Source organism: Etheostoma spectabile, chromosome 6 (assembly GCF_008692095.1).
Source record: "Etheostoma spectabile isolate EspeVRDwgs_2016 chromosome 6, UIUC_Espe_1.0, whole genome shotgun sequence".
Taxonomy (NCBI): Eukaryota; Metazoa; Chordata; class Actinopteri; order Perciformes; family Percidae; genus Etheostoma; species Etheostoma spectabile.
In genome coordinates this window covers 11,686,094-11,707,707 of record NC_045738.1, presented here as the reverse complement: position 1 = coordinate 11,707,707, position 21,614 = coordinate 11,686,094, and the positions used below count along the sequence as shown (strand labels likewise).

The 21,614-nt window shown below is 41.7% G+C and overlaps 1 protein-coding gene across 6 annotated transcripts in view; it reads right to left on the bottom strand.

Annotated features, from left to right (window-relative positions):
- ddr1 (discoidin domain receptor tyrosine kinase 1) overlaps nt 1–21,614 on the bottom strand; it is a 39,655-nt gene that overhangs the window by 5,211 nt on the left and 12,830 nt on the right. For 2 of the 6 annotated variants that reach the window (XM_032518615.1, XM_032518618.1), the window contains 13 exons: nt 20,417–20,574; nt 18,013–18,115; nt 15,390–15,465; nt 14,970–15,122; nt 13,033–13,180; nt 11,997–12,099; nt 11,220–11,406; nt 8,466–8,712; nt 6,859–7,008; nt 6,150–6,206; nt 4,592–4,758; nt 3,280–3,487; nt 454–573 (listed from right to left, as the gene is read on the bottom strand). In XM_032518615.1, the coding sequence (XP_032374506.1) occupies nt 454–573; nt 3,280–3,487; nt 4,592–4,758; nt 6,150–6,206; nt 6,859–7,008; nt 8,466–8,712; nt 11,220–11,406; nt 11,997–12,099; nt 13,033–13,180; nt 14,970–15,122; nt 15,390–15,465; nt 18,013–18,115; nt 20,417–20,574 (1,877 nt within the window). Of the gene's footprint in view, nt 1–453; nt 574–3,279; nt 3,488–4,591; nt 4,759–6,149; nt 6,207–6,858; nt 7,009–8,465; nt 8,713–11,219; nt 11,407–11,996; nt 12,100–13,032; nt 13,181–14,969; nt 15,123–15,389; nt 15,466–17,735; nt 17,824–18,012; nt 18,116–20,416; nt 20,575–21,614 lie in introns of those variants that run through there. The other 4 variants (XM_032518616.1, XM_032518620.1, XM_032518617.1 and 1 more) reach the window with 4 other exon arrangements.

The following is a 21,614-nucleotide window of genomic DNA, read 5'->3' as shown; positions in this document are numbered from 1 at the left end:
CAGCCAAGATTTAAGTGAAGCACACCATTGAACATATTAGAGACTACACATCTACAGCCATGCTAACAGGCTGCACTTAGCCAAAGCTAATGTCAGTCTAGAGTAGACCAACAGCCAGACATTAACATTATCAGAGCCACGTTGGTTAAACAAAGGCCTCGATGAGTTTGTCAGTCTTTGGGTAAGTTTAAAAATGTGTACAATCCCCAAATATTTGGGAATTTCCCCAAATACCAAAATATCCCTTCAAACTAAGTTATTTTGAGTGAATGAGAGTAACTAATTATGTGAGTAACAGGAGGGATGATTAGAGTCAAACACATGCAAAAGAGACTGATCATATCCCAGAAGCTTTTTTTTGTGCGGTGACTGTGAGAGCACTTCTAATGCCCCAGCCCTGGATAGATAGATGGGTAGGTCCCGACTGTGTTGGCCCAGTCTGAGGTCTCTTACCCTGGGGCACATTGAGGCTCTTTTCCTGAGCCTGAGTGGTGCTGGGGACGACTAGGGACCTCAAGCCTTTTCTGTGATCTGACAGGAGCAGGTGATAGGCTGGGTTGTTTAACAGCAAGGCTGCGAGGGCACACACACACAAACACGCATGGCACGAGGTCGGGTACACACAGGAAACATATGGATCATGTGGATTGTACAAAGTGGCACATGCCATAAAATACACACACACACAAAACACAATAACAACCATTAGTATGAACAGTTAGCATATTGATCATAATACAAGGGAAGGAGGAGGGGTTGCACTGACACATGGAGCACAGAACAGATGAGCAAAGCAGGCAAACAGGCAAAGTTAACACAATTCTAACAAACACAACAAAAAACAGTGGATGAAATAATGATTCTGTTACTCATGTTATTTCAAATTCACACAGGCGCCTCGTAAAGACGGCATGCAGACCTCCTGTAGTGCAGTGCAAGTGAAGGAATGCTTTTTCTCTCTTTACACCTCTTTTTCGCCTCCTTTTCTTTTTCTTCCCTTTTCTCAGAACAATAGCTCCTTTGTGCTCCCCTCTGCACTGTGCATCTTCTTGGAGGCACTCTTCCTTGCAGTGTGTTTGGAATACTTTTTTTTTTAGTGTGGTGTAATACAATGTATTACCATTGTTTTCTAGATATGTATGCCACATTTCTTCTCCTGCTGGTACCCATTTTCACATGAATTTGCTTATGGATACGATTAACAAACAGAGGTTGTGAAAGACACTCGAAGCAGTCTGCCCAAACCAGAGATGGGAACTAACGAAGTACAAATACTTTGTTACTGTACTTATGTAGATTTTTCTGATATTTTTATTTTAGGCCCCTACTTTACCATTTGTTGCAACTTTTTACTTTTACATTTTAACACAAATATCGGTACTTTCTACTGATTACATTTTAAAAAATTGGCTCGTTACTTTAGTTTTGTACAATTGTCTTCATGTCGGAGAATAGCGTGGACACGCGTTTCACACCGCGATCGGGCCCGCGCGCCACACAGAGAAAAAAGTAAGAGAAAAGAAAAAAGAGACTAGCTGTTCCGTTGGAGGATAATCAGTTGAGATTGTGTGTGTGTGCGTCTTTGAGTACTGTAAATCGTATAAGTTATGTTGTCATTTCATTTAAGCCTGTTGTTGTGGTCTAGATAGTTCTTTCACATTTAAAGTAAGTTAGCTAGTGGTTTTGTTGTTTGTGTTCTTCACCTGTTAGCTAGGTGGCACGGTGCTTGATTATGATAAAGCATCAACAGAGAGAAATTGTCCTACTAATCCTCACCAACAAGTTTAAAATAATTTCACTGGAGTTACGTTATTTTTTGCGTCACCATTACCACGTTTAATCTAATGGGATGGGAATATCCTCCTACGTTGCAGTTGACGCACCACTAGGCTAATATGACTCGACAGATTCAACACCATTCATTCGCGGCAAATCATTGCAGCTTGATGGTGGAAACGTTAGCTAGTAGTATGGACGATGACATTATTGAAAATGAAGAAAACAGAGATCCCAGAGATTCGCCAGACAAGCAGCAAGACATTTCCAATCATCCTCGGCCTTATCTGAGAGAGATGTTTGAGCCAGTGTGTGTGTGTGCGTGTGTGTGTGTGTGCGTGCATGTGCGGTTTTCACTGTTTTTCACAGGCTCATTAAGCGTGTACTTAAATTGATTGGCGCTTTGCACACATTACTACGATATTTTGTTGCGTGACGTAATTTCCAAGAGGCGGCTCAGCGACGCGCACATACAGGGAGCAGATCCATAGACAGTGAAAGAGCCGATCAGACAGCGGAGCAGCACTGTACGCAAAATGCGAAGCGTAAGTGCAGTTTCACAGTTGACCTGCAAAAAAACTTTTTACGTACCGCCTCGGTCGGGACAAGTGGGAGGTGGAGTGCACCGTGTGCAAAGCTTGCACATTTGTTTCTGTGTCTATGGTGCTGGAGATCTCAAAGCTCATGGACACCAAAAAACAACAACTTATCTTATTACATTGGAAAGGTTTTAAGAGATATTTAGATGAAACTGGATTTTGAAGCTGCCACAGAATAGGTCATATTTAGAACATCATTTTATATTTATTTATATGAAAAGAGCCATTATTTTGTTACAGAAGTTACATTTTATACCATTGAGGCATAATGTAGATTCATATAAATGTTAAGGTAAAGATTAAAAAGAGAAACTGGATCTGTGAATTCTCACAGAATCACAATGGAATTCATATCTTGCTTTATATCTTGATTCTTTTTAACCTGAAATCCCAGTCTCTGTCACAATGTCATAATATATATGGGATGTTTTAGGCCTATTGGCAGACATCCATTTAAAATGTAGCCAATGGCATATAAAGAGCCTTTTTCATGTCCACTGAAGTTTCTCAGCTTGCACTCTAGCAACATGTGTGTGGTCCAGGTAGCTTTGCATAAATAATGGTTGTCAATCACATGGTTACTTTTACTTTTATACTGAGTACTTTTGCCATCTCTTGCCCAAACCACATGTTTATAGACCCTTAAATTCTGTATTTATGGACAATTGTATTGTTTAACTTTTTCCACGACTCCATGCCTATTGTGTGGTTTACTGTAAATCAATCTCTGTCAACGTGTATTTAACATGTGGCATGTTTTATGTCAAGCTACTCATGTTGTATGTCACGCTACTAAACTGAATGTGAGGTTTTTGGACTGAACCACTTCCAACAGAAACAGCAGACCCTGTCATATCTATAATTGCACTCCTTGACTGTGTGCTTATGTGCGTTTGTAACTTACCTGTGCTGTCTCTCTGATCCCTTGGTCGTAGCAGAGCGCTGGGCTCTTGGTACTCTCCTTCACTCTCTCTGTCATGGTCGCGGTCGTCAGGGAAAGTGTGGATGCGCTGGTAGCGGCTCGAGTAGCTGTGTGTGTTGTTGATGACCACGTTGTCCGAGGGGACTGACAGGTGAACCCGCAGCTCATTACTGGATAGACTACCCTGGGCCTGGGAGGGCATAGGGTGGAATGAAACGGTGAAATACAGAAATACAAGATGCATACAAAATATGCTCTCAGTGGCCAGTTTATTGGGTACAGCTAGGTAAAACTAATGCAGTCTAATACAACGGTTTTGCAATAAACCCTACATTCCTGAAGGTTAAAATATTCACGATCAAAGAATCCTCTTCCTCTATCATGTCCAACCCATTTGTATTAACAAGGTTAGGCTAAATACTATTACCTACACTTCACTTTCACTAAAGGTAGGATGACTTGCGGGACTGTTTTACTAGACTGCATTAGTGATACCTGCCTGTATCTAATAAACTGGCAGCATAATTTGAAATCCTAAAGCAGATGAGCATCACTCAGTGGTGGAAATGACCTCTAATCTTTGAACAGTATCAAGTGATATACAGGGATTCCCACAACACATCCAGATGGAGATCCAGTGGTGCTCCGCCAAAAGACCAGCAGTTGTTATCTCAGCCTGCTATCGATCATTTAAACTGGGTTAAAAGAGAAAGTTCAGCCTAATCGCACAAAAAAACATTTTCTCACTTTGAGTTATTTATTCTGTAGAAAGCAATTACAATGAAAGCTGTTAAGAGAAAGATTGATTGATTATCCAGAGTAACTGGGACATTGTTTCTGGAAAAAGAGTAGAGCTTTGAGGAACACAGACAAAATGTTATTTACCTCCACCGAGACAGAGACAGATGTTTGGTTTGTCTACTAAAACCAAGACTGCACGGTTAGTAGGGCCAACTATTTTCTAGTTTAAATGTTTCTCAAAGTCCAAGGTGTCAACATATTCAGTTTAATATGATATAAAACAAAAAAGCTGTAAATATCCATATTTGAGAAGCTAAAAACAGCATTTTTACATTAAAAATGACTTATACTTATCAAAATATTTGGTGATTATTTTTCTGTCATTCAACTAATCAATTAGGAAACTAATCCTTGCAGCTCTAATGGCTAGATACCAATTACAACCATCCATTATCCTTTATAGGGGGCTGGAGCTGATCCCAGCTGACATTGGGCGAGAGGGGGGAGACACATTAGACAATTAACCTAATTAACCTTAAATGCATTGACTCACCTTGCCCAGTATCTTTTTCCAGTACTGCCTCCACAATATGACCGCTATCACAGCCAGCAGCAGAAGGATGATGCCCACCAGGCAGCCAATCAGAATAGCTGTATTACTACTGTCATCCATGGCTACAGGAAGCCCCGCCCTGGGAGTGTTTGCCCCAAATTCTGCATCTAGAGAAGAGAAAATACAGGTGGAAATGTTAGGTGTTTGTAAGTGTATAAGCTTGATTGTATGAAACCTGCGGATATTTGTGGGTCTGATGTGTTGTGTATAGATTACTATGCAACACTGTCCATTTCTACATGCTGGCATTAGTTAATAAATGCACTGTTCAGTCTGTGAGCATTAGCTCTATAAGCGCAGCCACACAATTACTGGGGTCACAAACACCAACATAGTTACATCAGGCTTAAAGATCCCCAAGGTGGAGGATGGGGGTGTGGCCTTGACCAACTGCCACTTTGCTCGTTTGAAAGCCATGATGTCTCTCTCTCTCATGTGTGAGCCAAATTCTCTGGGCGGGCAAACCAGAGAAAGAGGAGGTAACCTTACCCCTTATGACTTCACAAGGGGCAAGATTCTAGACCGGTCCATCTGAGCTTTCATTTTCTCAAAGGCAGAGCAGGATACCCAGGGCTCGGTTTACACTTTTTGCCATTTCTAGCCACTGGGGGACCATAGGCAGGCGGGGGAATGCACATTAATGTTACAAAACCTCAAAAGTGAAATGTTCATGTCATGGGACCTTTAATGAACATCGGATGGGGTTTGTCTGTGTTTGTATGTATCCAGTATGTCTGCTCATACCACAGGGTTTCTTGGTCACCGCTGCTTTGAGAACAGAATGTGAACACGGTTTTGTTTTAGCTCTGTAGTTAAATATTAATTAGAATCATCTAGTTTTATTTTTCTCACTCAAAGGTCAAATGTGAAACTTTAAAAATCCCTTACAAAATGGTTTTGGAACAAATAACACTGTTAAAAAAAACATGTTTGAGGCTTTTATGTGTATTTAAATATACACAGGCAATCACACTCATACACAAACACACACACACACATTTATAAGCCAAAGATTTACACACCACATTTTCACAACAGAAAACAACCGCTTCCCCTCTCCCTCTGTCAGTTCAACACCATGCGGGTGATAAATAAACCCAAACAAAGCCGTTTAACCACAGCCAGTAACAAGGACAAAGCAGCATACACGCCACAGACAACCATTTCCAGCTTTTTAAAAAGCCTGTTATTGTTTAGATGTGTAGAACAGAGCCAGTTCCCCGAAAAAAACATGCCGTTTGTGAGACCGCAGGAAGCCAAGTTGTTGTACATAAATATAATGTACTATAGCTGTTAGTGATTTTCCTACAGCTATATAGCTTCAAACCCAGGGGACAAAGCCCAGTGCCAAAGCCTGCCCCTGTAATCCTTCATCCATTATACTTCATACTCTTTACTAAGCAGTGGGACAGTTTAAAGATGCTGGAGGAGGGCCAGAGCAGATGGAGCTAGCCCTTGTCCCTCAGTTCATCCACTTTATTATTTTTTTCTCTCTCACCTGACAACGTCCAGTTACCAGTGGTGTCCATCATGAAGGAGGTGTTGGTGGGGAGTTCTGAAAGGAGTGAGGGATGGACAAAGGAGGAATGTGTGAGAAGAGTGTTTGTGAAGAATCAGAAGAGGGTGATGAGGAGAAGAGATAGCGGGATTCTGGCTCATTTGGCTTTTAATCCATGTAAAAAAATTTTAAAAAAAATCACGAAAAGTTCACACAAACTTTTTGAAAGCTAGACAGAAGAAAAAAACAACCATTTTTTTTAAATCAAAACATTTGACCTTTATTTTAAGCCAGATTTCTCCTGCCCTTCAGGTAAAATGAAATCTGAAAGATGAGCATCCGGCGTTGACTAAGGTTCAGCAAATGTTTGGCTCAAAGCCAAAGGATTTCACAGCTTGTGATGAATAGGGAGGCTAGTCAGACATGTGTCTACTTTGGCTCTGCTTTAGACACGAGGCTTAGACACACTGCCGACATGCTCACACTAATCACAACTGGAGAGAAAGACGGGCACAGAGACTAGAGGTGATGAGGGAGAGATCAGGGGGAATTAGAGAGGCAGGAGAGAGCCGTGATGTAGATGAAGCAGCATGATGGGTGATGAAAGGGTACAACCCAGAAAGAATGGTTGGTGGAAAGAAAGATAGCGAATACAAGAAGATGTGGGGTGAAGAGAAGGAAGACGAAGAGGACGAACAACAAGACTCACCAGATGGGCCGGCGGTGGCGTTGGAGGAGCTGTGCCTTAATGTGGTAGAAGAGGAGGTTTGGTTGACAGGACGAGGAGAGGAAGTGGTGGTAGGGATCTTGGGAAAATTAGGAAATGAATCAGTCTCTGTGACATCCTTCACAAACGGCTCTGGATAAGGAGAGAAAGGGGGGGGGGGGGGGGGGGGGGGGACAATTGAATGAAAATTAAATCATGTTTTCTGCTTTTAGGAAACAGTGGTTGCGGTCACAGCTGGTTGTGTTTCCAGCAGCCAAACAGTATTAATCTCAGAAGTTAATAATTATGATGTTGATCTGATGTGGAACTGATGCATTCCTTACCAACCCATGTGAATGATTTTGTATTGGTAAACCTTTACCTTGGCAACCCTAAATTAACTGTCCAGCTAGCACTCTCTTATTTGTTTTACAGGCCAACATCTCTGTATTGTGGTGTGTTTAATAGTAATATTAGCTGTCTGGTTTGTTCCCTAATTAACAGTTTGTCACCCAGGTAGACAGTGGAGACGGTTAGGGTTAGTTGCAAAAAAATCAACCACATTCTGGTACCAGAGGACCAAATGCAAGTATGCTCTGTCCCATAAATAGACATTAGGCTACAAGATGTGGTAGTAATGTTGATGTAGACTCCAGTTTGTCAGTGTTGGGAACTTGAAGCACACCAGTATGGCTACTGGTGCAACAGTTTTTGTGTGTCATTATTACCTGTCTGGCACGTGTCCAGCAACCAGACATGCAAGACCACTGCAGTTGGGTCAATTAATTTTAGCTACCTGAGTATGGTGTGATTACTGAGCACTTTGCTGATTCTGATCACGTAACACTGACAGTGTTTTTGAGTAAAGAGGAAAGTTGAATTAGTCACAGCCATCTAGAGAGCATCAGCAGAGTCCTCTATCAGACTTCTAATCAGATACACGTAAATACTGTCTTTACAGAAGATATCAGAACCCCCTTTGTGTTTCCTGCGTGGGTCTGTTTCAGCCCGTAAATAAGTTGATATTGATGATAGGACAACAAATGGAGGGAAAACAAGCATTTTCTCTCTTTCTGATTCTGATATAGGCTACTTTAAAATGGATTAGGAGGGTATAAAGTATAACGGATACAACATCTATGATCACGGTAGTCCCCTAAAATGTATTTGTAGAGCACAACAGCACTGTTTTTCTGTTGAATCCCTGCCAAAGAATGGACAAGCTCCTTGACTTTAAAAAAAGCAGATACCTTAAAATCACAGCACACAGCAAGGACATAAACTTGATTCTGAATGTGATTCTGTCACAATAAGTCTTGAAACAGACTAGAAGATCTAGGACTTTCAATTTATGAGTTTCACGTTGAGTATTTTAGAAATGTAGGTTGGACTTACACCCATAGTACAACAATCCTTTTCAGGTATCACCTTTCCTGTTGTGGCTATTTTTAGTTATTTTTGGGCAAAGCCAAATCTCTACTGGACCTCCTGGACAGCGGCAGACATAGTTGCTAGGATATGTGTGACGCAAGTGAAAAGCCTCTATAGAGCCCCAGAAACACATATTTCACGTGTGGAAAAAAAGTGATTGCTTCATTTCTGTTTCCTACCAGACAGGAAGGATATCTCGCTGATGAGCAGCCAGCGGTCAGCAAAGTAGAATTTGCAGCGAAGGATCTGAGCCGGCCGGCCACCCAGTGGAAGGGAGATGGGTCGTGAGGAAGGGTCCTTCAGATCCTCAAGTGGCACAGGCAGAGTGAGTTCGGGGGACCAGGGCTGGAGGATGCCAGGCTTAAAAAGACAATCTACCTTGCTGAAGACTCGCACACCCTGAGTGTGGCGGTTGTTACTGTGCACCTAGAGGAGGGAGACAAGAAGGGAATCGAAGAGGACAGAAAGAAAAGCAAGGTGTTAGACAATCCTTTAATTCTCTACACACCTGAATTTGCTCAATGCAAACTCAGGGAAAAGTGTGGCCTAATCATTCATTATCCGTGGAGAGGCCCAAAGAGATTCAGCTAACACACAAAATTAATAAAACATTCTCATCCCGCTCAGTTTAATTGCTTTGGCATGACTTTGAGCTGTGCAGGACAACAAGTTAACAAAATTAGAAAACAGAAGGGAAAAGATGCAAGAAAAGAAATTGTAAACAGAAGACCGATGAAGGGGAGTAGATGAAATATGTTCTTCTTTTTTCAAGCAGGGAAAGGCCAAAGAGAAAATAATCCATAAAAACAGATCTATTATATGAGGCCCTGGAAGGAGGAAGAGGAACTTGAGGAGAAGAGAGAGGGACATTAAGAAAGATGCAGCAAGTTTAAATGAGTGAGCGAGAAGTCAAAAATATATCTCTGAGAGATATAAAAGTAAAGAGATAGGAGGTTTTCTTCCTCCAAGAGACAAGAGGTGTTGTGAAGGCTGCTCTGATTGGTTAGCTATAAGATCACATTGCAAGGCCAGACACTTTAACCTAATCCACATGTTAGCGCGTTAATGTGCGCACACACGCAATTAGGGGTATGTATTTTAAGTTATTGGTAGTGCTGGGGGTCTAATACTATAAGTCAACAGAACCAAAGTAATTCACTACTCCTTTAGGGTAAACACCCCCAATGACCTGCACAAAGCTAACACTGCATTCATTATGTTCTGTTTGTTTCATCATAAATCTAACCAACAGTTTCCTCTGATCTTTTTGTTTTGTTTGCTCCATCTTCAACATGAGAGCGCAAATAAGTTTTACATAAATTCCCAGAGATCTGGATCTTTACAAAGGCAAATTAGAAGGTGTTCCAGTTTGTTAAAGGTCTTGTAGGAAGTGCACGTTATGACTAGCAAAAGGTCAAAGAGCAGATTTCCCTTTGGGAGAGTGATTAGGTGCAGGTTAAGGAACTACAGAGACAAGTCAAGCCAGAATTAGGTTCAGGTTCCCACTCTTTATTTATTTGACCTGTGTGTCTGACTTATCGGCTCTGCCAGGACACCATAACGGTGTATGTCAGCTGAGGTTAGTGAAGGAAAATCACTGGGGAAAAGGCAGGAAACACAGGATAGGCCTAAGAAAAACACTAGGAATACCACTGGGAAAAATAAAATAAAAAAGGTAACTGAGAAACACTAGAATAGCAATGTATATGTGAAAAAGAAAAAAAGCTGAGAGAACATTCAAAAATTTTGGATTTCAGTCAAAACCAGACCTCTAAAAGATTACTTGTCACTTTAACACTGGCTGGGGATTCATGCTGTTCATTATGCACATGTATAGGGTGAATCCCACCCAAACCAACATTCCAACCCACGTCTAATGAGACAACACAGCTATAACTCAAACTGGCTTGCTTCATATTGCTCCACAAACCAACCCCAAAAGCCACACGGACGCACAAACAGACTATGATGCAACTCGGTGGCACCCACAGAGCCAAGCACAGACGCGCTGTCCCATGATAAACAATGGTACATTTAAACTAATTAAATGGCTGCAGAGCTATTTCAGTCAAAATGCTGCTTTCTGATGCGATGGCAGACACATAACTCTTCTGTTGGAGTTCCTTTTAGAGGTTGTACTGGTTGGAGCTGCAGAAATTGCTAAGGAGTTTCATCAGATGCATAAAGAAACAATCAGCCTAATGTCCTGCTATAATCATAATGACATGCTTTTCTTGTGCTAATGAGGTGATTAATTAACTAAATCAATTAACTAACAGGGCTTTGTTTGCATACTTGTTTATTTCATATTAATGTTTAATATCTTTATGTATGCACCGACCACCAAGGCAAATTCCATGCAAGTGTTACTTAGCAAAAATACCTTTTCTGATTCTCTTCTTATAACACACAGGAATCTTTTACGGGAACTCGTTTTAAAAGAATGAGTTATAATTTAAGTTGAATCAAATACGTTTTACTTGTTTGATATGTAGATTTATGCATGCGAGTTTGCGTTATAAATAGTTTTTGGCACTCTTGCCTTTATTGGATAGCTGACCATTTAGATACAGACACAAACGGCAAGAGAGAGAATGACATGCAACTTAGGCCCTCAGCCGGAGTCAAATCAGGGTCGTTGCACTTATAAGGTACATATGTGTCTTAACCACGAGGCCACAGGGAGGCCTTGTTTACTGTTCTTGAGTCTTTGTCCGATTAGACACAACAACACAAGAAAGATGTTAGATCTAAGAATGTTTTAGAAACATCCCTGAGGACACAGACCGGAAACCGCAATGACATCTCGGATTTACAAGCAGCTCCATCCTGTCTAAGAATCCAGTGGGATAACAATGTCCTGCATAACACTCTGATATTTGTTTACACACAACAATGCACGCACTATCACCACACAAACTTTCACTGTTTACCTGCATGTTGTGGAAGAGACGTGGTTTCTCAAAGTGGAACTCAACATCCACGCTGCCTTGCCCAAGGGCTTCCCGGCTCCAACCCAGGTAGTCATAGCCAGGCCACACCCTCAACTCTTTAGTTTGTATGAAGTCATCTCCTCCCAGGACTCCATCACACAGCTGACCCAAGCCTCCAAACTGCATCCTGCACACACGCAGCACTGTATGTCACTTTATATTTACAAATGTATTCAATGTAGTGGCACTCATATATGCATAAATAGGCATTTATAGCACACGCACACACAAACGCATATGCATGTCTGGATTACATCAAACATGTTAGCTCACCCGCTAGCAAAATGTTTCAGCCCCATTACCCACACAGCCCATACACTTTCTAGTTCCCCCCCCCTCTTTGCTCCCTGCCAAAACGACCAGGAAACACGCCTCAAATCCCTGAGCAACGAAAAGAAAATATTGGCATTCCCTTTCGATTAGGCGGACACCAGAATAAACTTTCAAGAAAGGATTTGGCTGAGACCCCACTTTAATGCTAACAGATGTGACGAGCGCTGAGGAAAAGATTTTGAAATTCCACTGATCACTCAACATGGGTGAATGTTGAAATTTACACCCAAGGCTGCATTGGTTTCATAATGCATTTCCATGATAACGAAATCCAAAAAGGAGTTTATGGGAATTTATGGAGATGAGGTACCTACTCATAAATAGAAAGAGGGTTTAAAAAATAAAGAAAGAAAAAAAAAAGCTTAGAACGCCTGAATATCTTACCCTTGCTCAGTGCTCCCATCATAGGTGGAGTCGTTAAGATAGACAGGCATGCCAGATAGGTGCATGATGTGACCGACTGGAGCGGTGTAAGCCATCAACCCATCTGAGTGACAGAGAAAAATGTACAAATATCCAATAACAGTTATGTGATTGTTAAAACAAAACATGCTTTTTTTGTCGTTTTCTATGTAAGACAGACATGGACAAGCTGCATGTTCAACGTTTAACTGAGCCAACATTAAAAAGTTATCAATGCCGCGGGGAAACGGCTACAGCTGGTTTTTAAGTAGTAAAACAAACGAAGAGGTCTGCTGCTTAGGCCCGCTCGGCCCCAGCCACCATTAACTGGTGAAACTCAAGCCTCTCCGCTCCAATATACAGCTAATCAACCCGCTCCCTGAGAACAGAGGTGACGTCAGCAACACGCACTACCAACCGCTGCTCCACTACCCATAATAAACAACGCTTCACATAGGATTTACAGTATGTGTGCAATGTGCTCTGTTTGCATATAAAGGAGTGTCTGTGGATGTGATTATGCACTTAGATGTGTGTTTCATTTGTGTTAGAGACTTCCAGTCCAAACTGAATTATAAAAAATTTAAACATAGGAAAGAAAAAGTGTGCCGCTATAATATCTGATATGGTATAAGAGGAAAGGCAGAATGGGCATAAAACTTGACATTCTGTAGATACTGTATGATCTTTGGCTTTCGGACTAATTGAGCTACACTAAATCCACATTACACCATATGTTAGAAAGATGGTCTCCCCATAGGCACAGATCGAAACTGGGGTTTTTAGCCTCTGTGAGAGTTGCAATGCCTCAAATAAATGCATAAGACACATGGCAAAAAACATGCACTAGTAAACATCAACATCAAACAAATCTCTCTTTTACCATCTAATACAGGAGTAAATCTAGGATGAAAGTGAACTCAGTCACCTTCACCACATGAAACGTGATCTGATATAAGGGTCATTCTATATCTCTGTAGTATCTTCACGTCTCTCTCACCATCACACAAACACTTACCATTCCACACACAACCATAGAGCTCCACTCGAAGGCAAACACTCATAACCCGGTCAGCCAGGGGGTAGAAGCGCACCATGCGGGCCACTATGGGAGGGCCCAGGTCTTTCAGAACAACGTCGTAGGTGTTCTCATTCCCCGACACCACCTATGGGAGACAGGTGCAAACACACACAACATTGCTTGTCTCCCCTGTTACAAATAGAGATATATTTGTGCATCATTCCTGAGTGAGAACGGTAGATTTAGAGCATAGAGAAATACATTTTGCAAGCACATAAATTACATTTTGAAGAGAAATTATACACAAGCAAAAGACTAATTCACACAAAATCTGTTCTGTGCTCAATTTGCATTCTTGCTATTGTCCATATTAAGGTGCAATAATAACCCTTCTCAATTTTATTTTCTTGCTAGGTGCGCTTGCAGACTGCTGCACACTAGGTCACGTCTCTCTCGCAACCTCTCCACTCTGTGCTCTCTCAACTCTGCCCATACATTTGCTCAAATTAGCACAGCGCTACATGTGCAACAAACCAATTGCAGAAATAAAAAAGGTCAATTCCAATTTTATTTTTTAAGATAATTTTAGGGGTATTTTAGGCCTTTATTCATAAAGGACAGAAGACATGAAAGGGGAGAGGGAGGGGGAATGACATGCAGCAAAGGTTCACAGGGCGGAGTCAAACCCGCGGCTGCTGCATCGAGGAGTTAAAAGGAACACGCCAACTTATTGGGACTTTAGCTTATTCACCGTATCCCCCAGAGTTAGACAAGTTGATACATACCCTTCTCATCTCCGTGCGCGCTGTAACTCTGTTTGACGCCTAAAGCTAAAGTCCCAATAAGTCGGCTTGTTTCTTTAACCAAAAAGGTCAATTCTGATTGGCCCATCTCCAATCACAATGCTTCCCAAATGTCCAGCCACCATCGGAAGTGACAGAATTAAATGGTGATAACAGAAACAATACTCCAGTGTACGGTGATGTAGCCATGTCTCCCACCAACCAACTTAATTTGATCTGACACGTTTGGATAATTTTAGGTTTCAGGTTAGTGAAGAGGTTGCAAGAGAGACGTGACCTAGTGTGCAGCAGTCTGCCAGCGCACCTAGACAGAAAACTGAGTCAGATGGGTTATTGTTGCACCTGCATATGGATAATCGGGAAGCATGAAAACAAATTTATTGGGCACAGAATAGCTTTTTGTTTGCTCAAACGGAATTTTTTTTTTTGCTTGTGTATAATTTCTCTTCAAAATGTATTTATTTGCTTGCAACATATATTGTCTGTGCTCAAGATCTACCATTGTGTGCTCAGGAATGAGGCACAAATATAATGCTTTAGCCTCAGGGCTCTGTCGTTTTGTTCAGTGTGTGTCTTCAAATTAATCTGAGAAGAGCTCAAAATAAATGATTTTTTCTTTGATATACAAAAGGTGTAAAGAAGGACTAATTTTAGAGTTGGAGCCTCTGGCAGTTCTTGTAGGAGCAGCCTACACCTAAAAGATTTACATTGGCTTGCAATCTCTGAATATTTGTTACTTGGCAAAGTTCTGAAAAAAACTAAAAGTTTTCCCATGCTATCATGTAGTTGTGGTATTAAACTTAAACAGATGCCATTATCTGCACAAGGTAAGCCATTCATTGTGCATAGTGTTAAAAACTAAGGCAGTGAAGGCTGCTTTTTGCCAGAACAGAAAAGTTACGAGACAAAGTTTAGCTGGTGCAATGTCAAACTGCTCCAATATATAAATATATCAAATGCTAAACCAGACATTTATATTAAAACAGCCAGAGTATATTGAGCAGTTTCCTATCAATAACAGCTCATTTAATGACATTTAAATTGTCACTTTTCTTAATTTGTGTACACATGAAAACGGACAGCTCGCTCCAGCTCTATTGTAATTAACAAAACGAAAAAGACCCCGCTTACTTCCTGGCCCCAGCGGTCCTTCCAGGTGATCCATTTCACTCCATCTCGGGAATAGCGGAGCCGATAATTGCGAGCAAACTCCTGCCCATGCCCGTCGGCATGACGACCCTGGGTACCAACCAGAGCCAGGAAGTGAAGGTTGTGCAGGTCTACCTGCAGGATACAGGAAATAGATTATCAAAACCCACATTTCTCACTATAATGTAGATGAACAAATTAAGAATCAGTTAATGTAACAAGATTGAGAAAACCAGGGTTTACTAGAGGTAGCGTTACATGAATGTAGGGAAATTTAAGAACTGTATAAAATTATTGAAGACCTAGAAAACAATACTTTAAGACTGCTTTAAATGCCTTAAGACTTTTTAAGGCCTAAAATTTAAATTTTGAATTCAGCGCAGAGCAAATGTAGCGTCTGACCTGAAGGTATTCTGATCCACTGGGGAAAACGGCTCCTGCAGGACACCATGCTCCATCCCCCTCTCCAGTACTCAACCTGCGAGAAACAGAGGCTTATTAATGTTAGATAACAAAGTGAGAAGGAAAACAAAACATTAAAAATGTTCAAATACAAACTGAAAAGGTTCATGAAATCCCAGTCCCACACCTAACATTCACATGCACAGAGACAAGCACACCCACAACAAGACTGAACACATCAAAACCTACAGTGCCTGCAGCACGCAGAGATACAACTAAAAATCAATTCAAACAACCATACATATAGTATTGATTTCGTAGAAGCCAAATATTCACAACTAAGTGGGGCAATGTTTAAAAGTGAGAAAAACCTGCTATGGCTACAGACAGAGTAGGCAAGGGAGAGAGAGAGAGAGAGAGAGAGAGAGAGAAAGAGAGAGAGACACTGCAGGAATAAACAGAAGAGAGGAAAAGAGATGAAAGGAGCGAGTGAAATATACTGGCTCTTTAAAACTCAGCAAGATCTGGTGTAGAACTTCAGAACTAATCTTACCTCGAGCATGACCACACACATGCAGCACTAAAAGATTTTCACACATTGGGACCTTCTTCAATCCAGCCTGAGAAGAAAAGTCCATACTGCCACCACATATTGGCCACATCAAGACCACAAACTTGGCTTGGTGTGTCTGTGACGTTGGATCAACTCGTTCAAGAAGCTTTGGAACAGACGCCAGGCCATAACCAAGCTCTGACCACTGTGGGGCTTCTCTCAAAATGAAAGCTGATGCTCTGACCGCCAAAACAAATCACTATATCAACTCGGTCACACTGACAGTGGCGCTAGCATTTCAATCAGTCCCCTCTGTGGATGAGATCATGCAGCCGGAAACCGCAAGATCATATCAACACATTAGTGCTCCACAAAGTGTCCTGTGATGGAGGAGGACGGAGGGAGAAGAGGATGAGGAGAGAGAGAGGAGGAATGTGGCTCTGCAGAGTTCAGTCCACCGTGCACCAGCCAGCAGGATTAACATTGCAACACGCTGTTCTGCCAAGTACCTCATTTTCTTTTTTTCTTCCTATCTAAATACCAGCCAACAATGTATCCCTCTCCCCAGGTTATCAATTCTTTTTCCTTCCAACTTTCCTCCACTCACTCACACAAATATGCTGATGTTTCACTGCCTCAGAGTAATAACAACGAAAAAAGAACACCTATCAGTTCTGCAACCGTCCCTTAACGCAACACCTTCCCTTCAGACTCTGTTTTCAAATTAATTTCTCTGCAGCTTTCAGCATACTGTCACAGTGATACCCCTTTCACTTTTTTTCTATGTCCGCTGTTTTCTCTCTCTCAATGTTTCCCCGATGTCTCTTAAAAACAGCTTGGGCTAATAATCATTTCCACATGGTTAGACATTACAGACCGATGGGGACACAGACAGAGAGAGGGACACACACACACACGGACACACACACACACGGACACACAAGCATGTTGCAGGTCTAACTTGGCTCTCATGAATCTGACCTCACTGCCAGACAGACATGGTGGTAATGTAATTGCCTAGTGGGTTTTACAAAGACACACACACACACACACACACACACACAATCATCTGCTATCATAATCTAATAGACCTCAAGCAAATTACTTAAGCACAGTGCCAACAGACTGAAGAAAAAAAAAAAAAAAAAGCATTCAGACAACACGTCCGCCCACAATGACATGTGTTCCTGTACAACAATATGTAATTCTTGTAAAACTTGACTTGACTTAACGTGTACAACAAGTATGAGTAAATCTCTTGCCATGAAGTACAGTAAGTTAAGTACAATTGTAGGTGAGTTACTCAGTTACTAGCCATGTGAAATGGCCAATGTAACATCCTGACCCTACTGTATTAATGTCAACACAGCTAATTGTTTTACAAACTATGACGCAAAGCTTTAGAAAATTAAACGTATTTTTACAACTGTTCCACTGGTTTCTTTTCATTTCTGTATGGCATCAACATCAAATAGTACACTCATGAAACTTACTTTAGTAGTGTAATCCATCACAGTGAATGCATTCATTTATGTCAGTTACATTGTCATTGCAGTGATGCAGTTACAAACTGGTTCGAAAAGTCTGCACTGCATTATCTCACGATGACAACAAGCAAATGACTGCCAAGAATGTTAGGAAAGATAATTTCTTGGATCTGTTAACTGTATGGCAAAGATCCAAAAATGCTATTGTCCTTTGAATGAAATGCCATCTTAACTGTAACTAAACAACACAACAATCTAAGTTATCGTTTATAGAAATATTACATATTTATTTTTATTTTTCCTGACCTTCAGTGGTTTAACTTTTCACTTTGCTGCAGTGATGTAGACTTTTAGTCTAGGGTGTTTCAGTACACCGTGACATCACTGTTGGGTGTGTTACAGGTGAAACAGAGCAGCAGTGATGCTGCGAGTTACCTTACTCATTAAACAGGATTACAGTAACACAACATGCAGAAAAAGTACAGGAAAAGCCATTTGATTGCTGTGGTAGGAGAAACATAATTAGTAACTTTCTACCCTGCGTGTGCGTGCACACACACACGCACGCACGCACGCACCCTACCTTCCATGTTTGGCCTCAGTGGAGTCTGACCAGGCACTGGAGGCAGTGATGTCAGAGTCTGGGATGGTGCCATCCTCCATCCCCAAGGCGTAACGACATTGAGCTGTAGGGGAAAGAGAGAGGAGAGAAGGAGAGAGACATGAGCAACATTCTCATTTGTATGGAGCACACATCCAAGTGAAACTTAATATTTCCATTAGAGTTTCAGCAGCCATCATTGGTCATGGAGCATAATGTTGTTATGTCATCTCTGGGAAAACTTCCGGACTTCATGCTTCATAAACCACACAGACACAGAGAGGCGGGAGAAAAAATACCAAACTCCACAATAAATTGTTCCTGTCCTCTCTTATTTTGTTACAGAATCTCTCGAGGCAGAGCCTGTAATAATGAGCTCATGTAAAACGTAATGGCAGTGTTTAGCATCACTTATTGCTGCAAGTGTCATTGTTCTGTCAAAAGTGACCTCAACATTCAAATTAATCTGAAGACAGTGTATCCAGTGCAAGATACTGTGACCCGTCTTCTCTGAGACTACACCTATCCTGTTCCTTTTGTCTTTCCGACTCTCCATCCCACACAAAGCCACCTTCACAGGGCTCGGGCGATCCTGCACAGCCCCTGTTCCTGTTACCACTCCTCAGGGATTTGCAGCAAGAGAACAAACGAGAGAAAGAAACCAAGGGTGAATGAAAGAACACAGACAGGTCTCAGATATCTGCACTGACTCCGGTCCAGCGGCAGCATTATCAACTGATCCAGATAGTGTGGTCCCAGGCAGGGATTACCCAACAACCCAGCTATCCGCTGTCAAGTCAGTCATGAGGGGGAGATGGTGTCGGGTGGGGGTTGAGAGGCTGAGGGAGGGTTTGAGTAGTGATAAAGTGGAAAGGGTTACTGTCAGTGATATGGAGGGGGAGGCTGAAAGAAAGAGCTGGGGGTCGGGTGGGTGTCTAACTCAGTTTCTGTCATTGAGTCAGCGGACAGGAATGTTGGGCTGGATGACAAACCCGAAAAGCCCAGGCAGCAGGCAGACACCCCCCCCCCCCCCGGACAGGTGCCTATTTTATTACATCAACATCATCACACATCAGCCGTCATCCCCCAGCTATGCGCGATCTTCTCACCTCTCTGTCTCGGTCTCTCGCTTCGTGGGTCCTCAGTTTTCCCTTTGTCATTTTTCATAAAACTTCTGTGCCTGCACACTTAACCTTCCTGCACACACTGTCAAGATGGATTCCATTGTTTCAACAGGACAAACTGTGTGTTGTACTACAGTCTGTTCATCTATCTCCAACTGATTCTTTTCCATCAATTAAGCCACAAATCAAAGTTGAAGGTTCTTTATTAGTCACGTGTGCAACAATAACAGAAGTAGTCATGTTAGCCATAAAAATATTAAGCCCCAGCCAGGCACCTGCAACAATGCTCATTTCAATAACAAAAAGGAAAATCATACAAGTAAAAGCTAAATTACAAAATAATAGTGCAAGTTTAAATATGTAATCAAATGTAATGAAGTAAAATTGTATAATTTAAATTGTAATTTTAGATTAGCTGATAAATCACTTAGTTGTTCAACAGACAATATTGCCATCACAGGAGCTATGCTAGCTTGCATAAAAATAAAACTGATTATCAAAATAGATGCAGATACATTTTTTTGTCAATTGACTGATTTATCAACTGATTGTTTCAGCTTTAATTAGGATAATCTGTTAATCATTTAAGTCATTTATAAAACAAAAAGGTTCAAACACACAATGGCCCCAGTTTCTCTAATGCAAGGATTTTCTCTTTTATAGATTAAGACGTTTCATTCCGTGTGCTTAGATCGTTGAATAGTCTCATTCAGAGACAAGCTGCAGCAGTCAGAAGGTCGACCGAGCTGCAGTCTCCTCTGGTTAAACCTGGTTGGCTCTCATTTACTAGCACCTCATGCGCTCCCTTCTGACATTTTGACTGACACTTTCATGAGCTGCTTGTACATTAGCCGTCTTGACGAGCCAGCCCAGCTATCTCATTCTCCTATTACACACGACTGGCTGGCAGACGGGGAGAGGACACAGGATAGCCTGTTGATAGTGGACCGAGAATGAGCCTTACTGATCTGAGAATGTGAGGAGAATGTCGGCGCAGCAGGACTGACGGTTGCTGTGCCAGTGGACACGAGAGGGGAAGAAGAGGCCAAAGGATTGAAAACGCAATTATGCCAAGCTGTTTCAAATGTCTAGTTTTCTTTGTTTTTCTTCTTTGTGTGTCTGTGTGTGTGGTGTGTGTGTGTGTGTGTGGTTGTGTGTGTGTGTGTGTGTGTGTAATAAGAAAGGAATACAATAAGAAACAAACACATTTGTCCATCAACAATTTAGTTCTCTTGGTTGCATGTGTGTTTACCACATCGTACCTGGGTTAAAGTGCCACTCGTGGTCCCCTGAAGACGACACCAGCGCCACCAGGACTGTGATCACAGTGACAGGAAACAGCCGCAGGGTTGGCAAGGCCATGACAGCAGCAACACACCTGGTTACCCGTCCAGGGACGCAATGATGTCCATAGGCATACCTGTCGCAGAAAAAGACATTTAGGATTCTTGTCTGTGCTTGTAGAAAAAGAGACCAACACTTAAACACAAATGGTTTTATTTTCGTACCCACACATACAGTACATTACACATGCACACATACAGATCTAGCCAGAGGTTGCTGAGGCTCACAGGCTCAGCTTCTCCATCAATAACTACCTCAATCAAATCCTCTTAGTCTAAAGCACAGAGAAACAAATGACTGTGAGACATGCTCTGAGTTTTGCATGCCGAGCGTAGCAATGGGCCAAACCCCAGAGGAGCAAGCACAAAGCCATATAACAAAGGCCACTTTCACACACTAATTTGTTTTCCTCACTGGCAGCAGAATACCGTGATACAATAATACTTGCTGCTTGCTACGTGCTGCCTTTAGAAAGAGTCCAAAGAGATTGGTAATTGAAGATGGTATAATTAGCTAGCAACATATACTCCCAGAGATTTTTTTATTACATCTGCATTTGAAACTGATTTCAAACCCACTTTCCCTTAATAGTTTGTAGCATATTGGAGCACTCTGTCGCAGCTATTTGTTTGGAATAAATAAATAAATAGATGAAGCTGTAAGATTGGAGAAATGAAAGCCATTGAGTGAAAAGAAGGACATACACTTTAACCGGGCCCCTTTATTGGTACCCCATGCTAGTAACGGGTTGGACCCCCTTTTGCCTTCAGAACTGCCTCAATTTTTCGTGGCATAGTCAAAAAGGTGCTGGAAGCATTCCTCAGGGAGTTTTGGTCCAATTGACATGATGGCATCACAACAGTTTTCCGCAGATTTGTCGGCTGCACATCCATGATGCGAAACTCCCGTTCCACCACACCCAAAGATGCTCTATTGGATTGAGATCGGGTGACTGTGGAGGCCATTTTTTAGTACAGCGAACTCATTGTATGGGTTTAGAAACCAGTCTGTGATGATTCCACTTTATGACATGGCGCATTATCCTGCTGAAGTAGCCATCAGAATTGGGTACATTATGGTCATAAAGGGATGGAAATGGTCAGCAACAATACTCAG